General features: G+C 48.4%; 1 protein-coding gene across 1 annotated transcript; it reads right to left on the reverse strand.

Moving 5' to 3' along the window:
- Positions 1-1,515: 1,515 nt before the first annotated feature.
- On the reverse strand, positions 1,516-3,543 carry LOC125538259 (cytochrome P450 81Q32-like). The gene is made up of 2 exons (XM_048701534.2): positions 2,391-3,543; positions 1,516-2,290 (listed from the first exon to the last, which is right to left on the reverse strand). Exons 1-2 carry the CDS (start codon positions 3,318-3,320, stop codon positions 1,673-1,675), a joined length of 1,548 nt encoding a protein of 515 aa, XP_048557491.2. The 5' UTR covers positions 3,321-3,543; the 3' UTR covers positions 1,516-1,672.
- Positions 3,544-7,998: the final 4,455 nt, after the last annotated feature.

Raw genomic sequence — 7,998 nt, forward strand, 5'->3', positions numbered from 1 at the left:
GGCCTTAGTGGGCCTTAGTGGAAGAGAGGAGAGGTGGCCAGAGATGGGCCGTGCACCCCTCCCCCCCTTTGGTCCGAATAGGACAAGGAGAGGGGGCCGGCCCCCCTTCCTCCTCTCTCTCCTCTTTTCCAACCTCCGCGAATCCTATTCCAACTAGGAAAGGGGGGAGTCCTACTCCCGGAAGGAGTAGGACTCCTCCTGGCGCGCCACCTCTTGGCCGGCCAGCTCCCCCCCTTTGAGCCTTTATATACGGAGTCAAGGGGCACCCCTAGAGACACAAGTTGATCCACATGATCATATTCTTAGCCGTGTGCGGTGCCCCCTTCCACCATAGTCCTCGATAATATTGTAGCGGTGCTTAGGCAAAGCCCTGCGACGGTAGTACATCAAGATTGTCACCACGCCGTCGTGCTGACGGAACTCTTCCCCGACACTTTGCTGGATCGGAGTCCGAGGATCGTCATCGAGCTGAACGTGTGCTAGAACTCGGAGGTGCCGTAGTTTCGGTGCTTGATCGGTCGGGCCGTGGAGACGTACGACTACATCAACCAAGTTAACGCTTCCGTTGTCGATCTACAAGGGTACGTAGATCACACTCTCCCCCTCTCGTTGCTATGCATCACCATGATCCTTGCGTGTGCGTAGGAATTTTTTTTGAAATTATTACGAAACCCAACACTCCCTCCCTCGGTGGCGTTCGCGGCACACAAAGGGAAGTCACGGCCGCCTCCTATCCGCCTATGTACGATCCGCTCTTTCTGAGAGTTGGCGAGTTGCTAGATGCGATACTCGACAATATTTCAATATGTTAATATGTAATTATCTGCTTATACCAATGTGACTGTATTAAAAATAATATTCTTATATTTAGTAAACACTTATTAAGATCAGACTTAACCAAAGCCAAAGCCAAAAGCCCCTATTTAGGAGCTTTTTTGGCTTTTAGGCTAAAATGAAAACGTTGCGAAACCAGAAGCATAAACCCAAACAAATAGAGCCCTTTATTTGGGACGCTGATTTGGTGAACATGATTCCACGCGCATATCTTATGAATAGTAAATTGAAAAAAAATACTAGAAAAAAATCAAAAAATCTGAATATTTTTTGTAACATGCTTAGTCAACCGATATACCAGCGTATGACAAAGAAATTACATCCTTATTATTCTGGCAAAAATGACAAAATCGAAGCTATATTAAGAAACACTATTTAATGAATAGTAAGGTTTCAATCATATTTTCTTCACTAAGAATATCACGGGTGTGAATACTTTATGAAACTTCACACGTGAGCAGAATGATCGGCCAAGTTTGTTACCCCAACACTTTAGATTTTTTTTCAATTTTCCTAGTAAATTTTTTGAATTTACTATTCACGTGGGTGCGCGTGGATCCATGTTCACCTTTGTATTTTCACCTTTTGTTTGGGCTTTTCTTGACTTTTCCACTTTGGTTTTTTTGGCTTATACCATCCCTGAACAATATTGAGTCATAATGCAGATCCACAAGTCATAAAGAAACTAAGACAGTAAAAAGTCTTCTTATAATAAAACAGACTAAGACAGTAAAGTTCAGCAATAATGCTAAACATTCTAAAGTTCAGTATCGTCTAAACAAGGGAAGTCGACTCCAAGTTTTCGTTTCTTTTCCTTCAGAGACCCGTTCGCAGTCCATCAAGCGGAAGCAGAGAGCACACTCTTGACAAACTCCCGGGGCCGACAGACAGCCGCCAACGGCGTCGCCATCCGCATTGACAGCCCAGCACCTTCGGCCATGTCGACGGTGTCACCTTCACCAACATCCCACTCAAAGCACTGCACGAGCGTTGCCAGAGTGAAGCCAACAAGGCGCATCGCGAGGCCCTCCCCGGGGCATCGCCTCCGGCCAAGCCCGAACGGCAGCATGGGCGTGGTGACCGTGTCTCTGCCCCAGAACCGCTCCGGCCTGAACTCTTCCGACGCGTCCCACACATTGGTATCCCTGTGGACCGCCCATGCGTTCACGAGGATCATCGTGCCGCGCCGGACACCGAAGCCACCCACGGTGCAGTCCTCCATGGCCTCGTGCGCCGGGATGATCGGGCCGACGGGGCAGATCCGAAGGGTCTCCTTGACAACACACTGCAGGTAAGGTAGGTTGGCTAGGTCCGACTCGTCGACCAGCCGGCCCATGCCGACAACGGCGTCTATCTCGGCCCTCGCCTTCGCCATCGCCGCCGGGTGCGTCATCAGTAGCGCCATCGCCCACTCGGTGGTCAGCGCCGATGTGTCGGTGCCGGCAGTGAGCAGTACCTGAATGTCAGTCAGCGTGGATATGACAATCATGTTGCTGTCACAGATCGCCAAAATGGCACGCATGCAGTTTGCAAAATATGCTAGCTACTCTACTCACCAAGACGATGCCTTTGACGACGGTGTCGCTGTAATACTCGGGATCGGTTTCTTGGTGCTCCAGGAGCACGTCGATGACGCCCTTCTTGTCTACGTCTTCTTGGCTACGTGCGTTGGACATTCGCCGTTGATCATCGATGAGGCCAGTGACGAACGCGTCGCGCCTTGCCTGCAGGCTTGCAAGCGCCGCCTCGACACCGCGGAGACGGTCGACCCAGCGAAGCGCCGGGAAGAAGTCCCCGAAGCTGGGAGCGCCGGTCGCCGCAAACGTCTCCTCGATGATCTCCTGGATCCTGCCCACGTCGCCGGCATGCCGGCGCGCGGTGAGCGCGCGCAGCATCACGTTAAGCACCAGCTCAAAGAGCCGGGGCCGGAGCGTGATGGTCCTTGCCCCACCCCCGGCGCTGGCGGTGGCGTCGTGGAGCAGGTTCTTGACGAGGGACGCGACCTCGGCGTGGCGGTCGGTGGCGAGAGCGGCGACGCGGGAAGCCGAGAAGAGCTCGACGGCAAGGAACCGGCGCAGGCCGCGCCAGTGGGCCCCGTGGGAGGCCCAGACAATTGTGGTGCGCCCGTAGCCGAGAATCTCCCCGGCGAGCATCCGCGGCCGGCCTGCCAGCGCCGCGTCGTGCGCCGTGAAGCACTCCTCGGCCGCCGCGTGCGTGGACACAACCAGCGCCCTTGTCGCGCCAAGCCGCAGCGACAGGAGCGGCGCCGGCCCGGCGAGCGCGGCCAGCGAGCGGTGCAGCGGCTTCTTGAGCAGGTGCAGGTGGCCGAGCAGCGGCAGCGACGGCGGGCTCGGCGCGCTGCTGCTCCCGTCCCCCCGCCGTCGCCCCAGCCGAACATAGACGGCGAAGACACCGGCGACGAGGAGGAGTAGGAGCACGAAGACGCCGCCGCTGGCCGTTCCGTCCGTGCCCGTGGCGGCGTCCATGGCTCGTGTCGTGGCGGCTATAGAATCCGAGACACCTTTCCCACGTTGTAGTGCTATAGATATAGAATCAGAATATCAGATCCTCCTCTGTTTCACTTTCACAGGCAAAGGTCTCTTTCTCGGGTGTAATGCGTTGTAGAATCTCCATTTTCGTTTCTTCGGAGATGCCGTAGAATCTCGCTTTCGGCGTTGCTTCTTGGATTCATCATCTTTATTAGATTAGCACATCTAGATGTGCTATAGGTATTGCACATCTAAGTCCTATGTCATTGATCTTATGTTGAGATTTGTATGAATATTTTCTTTTTCTTTTTTTTTCTCTTTATGCTTGATTCACTCACTTAAATGTGCAATAAATAGAGCACATCTAGATGTGCCCTAAACACACCCTTATAGATTATATGCAAAAACAGTTTTGCTAAAGCACATCTAGATGTGCTATAAGTATTGCACATCTAAGTCCTATGTCATTGATCTTACGTTGAGATTTGTATGCATATTTTTTTTTCTTTTTCTTTTTTTCTTTATGCTTGATTCACTTACTTAGATGTGCAATAAATAAAGCATATCTAGATGTGCCCTAGACACACTCTTATAGATTATATATAAAAACGTCTAATTGGATTGACTGGTGATGAGGTCAAAAACAAAGGATTGGATCGAATTGCTAGAGTTAACCTCCGTCGGAGGACCGAAGGCTTGCTAGCTATCCTAGGTTGACCCAAGCAAGATGTACGTCACCTAGTGCGCAATAAGAACATAGAGTTTGATGGGTTAGGCACCTAGCAGATGGAATAAACATTTCAACGACGTTTGAATGCATGCACATAGTAATATGTTGAACAAATCAGATTTATTGTTGATTAAACCACAATTACATAGGGCTGGACCTAATAGCTTCAAATTTGCCTATAGATTTTTTTCTCTTCGAATAGTTCCTCCCGCAGTTGTCTCAAGCATGGTTTTTGTCATGGGAGTAAGAGCATCATAAAACATATGAAGAATTAACAATTCTTTCATCCCGTGATTGGGGCAGTTTCTTGTAGCCTTCTTCATGCGATCCCGCGCAAGCACTACTGGCTCACGATCTTCTTGCTTAAAACAAGTTATCTGATAGCGTAATTGCATAATTTTTGCACTGCACAAAACTTAAAAATTTGCTACAGCAAGCAGTCCATGAAATTATAGTGCATCTAGGCAAAGCAGCACGCAAGGTTTTACCTCTTCGAGAGGGTCCGAACCTGGGTAAACATCGTCACCCTTTGTTTCCGATTAACATTGTTCCTACACCAGCAGTTCGGGACCCCCTACCCAAAATCCGTCGGTTTTAGCACCGACACATGGCGATTGGATTGTAGGATGAACTCACTGAAAAAGACATAATTTTGAATGTTTTATTGATAATATGTCTTATAATAAGTGATGGATGTGATACACGATTATAGGTATGGCTAACTTGAAGAGGGATTGTCGCGGTGATGATGGTGGCTGCGGCTATGTAGATGAGATGGGAAATGACGGTGGCTAGGGTTAGAAGATGGTTATCGTGTTCTATATCGCAAATGGTGCTCTCCCTGCTGGGATTCTGATGTTGGACCCTTTATAAAGGTTGGTTGGTTGGACCTCTTGGAGCCGTGGGCGTTTGGTACGAGCCCTTGCGCTCATACTAAAGGTAGTCTTGTGTTTTGGCTTTTCTGGTACACCTCCAATTCCTTCCTCGTTCCGACTAATTTTTTTGTTTCGTCCGTAGTGATGATTCCTTTCCATGTTTAGGCTCTCTTCCAACGGAGCCATATTAAACAAATGATTTTGTGATCTCTCACATTCATTATTCTTAGTACACACTAAATAAAGAATACCGAAGTGATTTTCTTGAAAATTCCGGGATTATCCGGTTTAAACAATAGTGATGAGCACAAAAATATCACTCATCAATCAACCACAGGCAATTTCGGCTAGCGGCCAGACCATGCCGGCACCCCAGCCCAACCAGGCTAGATCTGGGTCCGGGTCCGGGCAAACCCCAACCGAGCCACCAGCCCCTGGTAGGGAATGACGCAAGCCCCAACAAGTTAGGTGTGAGAGGGCTAGATCTGGCTTCTGCCCGTTGGATCCGTGAAGGTGTGATGTCCAAGGTGGTGTCGGAGGCAGTAAAGGGCGTCAACGGAGATCCACGCACCAGGAGGAGGTGAGGACCGCGTGAGGAGGGAGAAGAAGGAATGGAGCAGGCCCCACAGACACCTACCATCGCCAGGGAGGGCTTTCCCCATCGACGTCGACACCAACGGTGGAGACAGAAAGAAGGCATGAGCGGAGGCCTGACGGCGACAGCGGGACACCACCCATGTCGCCCTAGGTAGACGACACTCGCCGGAGGCGGGAGGATATTTTTCACAGCTTCTCACTAGCGGTATGTTCTAACTGGATTTGGAGTATTATGGATCATAAACTAAACTAAGCCAATATTTCAATCAATCATATTCGCAAAAAAAAACAATCAATCAAGTACTCTAAAACACAATTTCCCATGATTGTGGTCTGGTTAGCGCGTTTTCTAGTTTTTCTTTGTGAGAATATATTTTTGTGAAGATATTTTTGTATGCAAAAGCTCCACGATTGATTTCAACACGTGTCCTCCCATGGTTGGCTGGTTACCGTGTTTTCTATTTTTATTTTCACCACGATTGAGAAACAAACAATTTTCTGCAGAGATAGATAAACATGTGTTGCCCTATTATTTGTTTGTGAGGGTTTGCACGTCGGGTGAAAAAACTGACAGCGTATATATAACTATCTCTTCACAGGTACGTGCCCTTCGATCGTCGGTTCCGCGTAGTGCTGGATAATTCGCTGGACAAGCCATGGATCACGTACCCATCGAAGACTCCTTGGAATCGCTCCGGATCGACTCCTCGCCGCCGCGTGATGCGTCGGCGCCGGAGCCGGCGCTCGACGAGCCCACGGCCCCCCTGTTCCAGATCCAGGGAAGACAGCAGCGCCAACCCGTCGCCGCCCGCACGGGACCCTGGCCCGTAGCTCTTCCGTCCGCTTTCATGGCGCCGGCCGCCCACGACGGCCATGGTGACGATGCCCACGTCGTCGGTCAGGGTCAGTCCGGACACGGCGATTCGGCGGCGCGGCAGCAAATCCGGTGGGAGCCGGAGGCGAAGGCATGCGCCCAGTGCCACAGGACGGAGAGAGATCCAGTGACTTCACTTGGTGAAGTTACGTTGCAACTTTAGGCTCTTCATCTCCATCCAAAACAGATCCAATGGTCCATATCACATAAGGCAAAAGCCCTCAGCACTTGGTCAGTTTTGCAGCCCAGCAGCGACAGAAGACTCATCGTAGGATTCAGTTAAAACAGATTACATGCCAACTATCTAATCTTCATTTCTGAATATATAAACTATAGGTCTATAGCCGTTTCAACATACATGAAGCAAGGTTATCATTTGGCTGTACCTTCCACTTAGCTGAACTAAAAAGATCATACATGCACATACATATTTTTGACTGACAATACTCATGAAACAGATATAGAGTGGCATTTGACATTGAAAGGCTGCATCATAGAACATCCAAATGCTACAGCAAAAAATGCCAATGTCGAGTAATCATTCAAGTACACAAAAGCAGGCCATTTCACTTGTACACTTAGGCCAAAAAAGACTGGTCAATCCCCAAAATACTGTAGTTAACCCTGTCCAAAATACTACCTAGCAACTTTGAAGATACTAGATCAGATCATCATGAAGATATCATCGTCAACTCGTGAAGTTGTCAAAAGCTTGGTAAAGCTGTCGATTGCATCGTATTCTTGACGCTTCTCACTTTCTCCCATGGGACTCCCTCCTTTGTTTGTGCCATCATTCTCCATTTGCACTTGAGGCTGCACACTGTCTTTTTTCGTTTATTGTTGTTGCTGTCCATGTAAATGAAAAATCATTTTGTTAGTTTAGGAATGAATAAGAACAGATAGTACATACTGCAGCTGACCTTTGCTTCTTTTTTTGTTGTTGCCACTGATTTAGGTTGCTTTCGCCCCTTACGTAACTTATCAAACCAAGTTTGCTTTCTTCTTAAATTTTTAGATGAAACCTCCTTTTTCTTCAGTTTTGCAGAACTAAGAAAGTCATTGGCTTGCTGCACATTTGGATCATTTTAGCATCAGCCCAGAATATGTTGGTTATATCCTCCTCACAATCCAACTGTAGTGCATATTGGAATGATGGATTGTCAGCAGTTTTGTCATGAAAATATTTCAACATACTTCTAGCTTGTCCAAAAGCCATCTCCCTTTGTCGCTTGGTTCGCAAATGATTTTTTGGTCACGGCAAGTATATCCAAGGTTAATCGGTCCACCAACTTGATGAGAAGCAAACTCATGTGCAGCTTGTGGCATAATGCCGGAATCATCGGCGGTTTCAATTTCAAAAGCTTATCTTTCTGAAATCTTTCTTTGGGATATCATCAAGTGGCGAGTTTGTGGCAATGGCAACAAGTGGTTGTGTTCTAGCACAACCTCGGTTACTTCATAATTTCCGGCCTCTTGATCCAATTGAAAAGACATACGAACTTGGTGGTTCTTGTTTCAGCTCTAAAACGCTTTGTTGCATGATCGGTTTGCCCTTTTCTTCGATGACCCTCGTTGGAACAAACAAATCTACATGAACCA

The sequence above is a fragment of the Triticum urartu genome, chromosome 2A (assembly GCF_056163025.1).
Source record: "Triticum urartu cultivar PI428250 chromosome 2A, HENAU_Tu73, whole genome shotgun sequence".
NCBI lineage: Eukaryota > Viridiplantae > Streptophyta > Magnoliopsida > Poales > Poaceae > Triticum > Triticum urartu.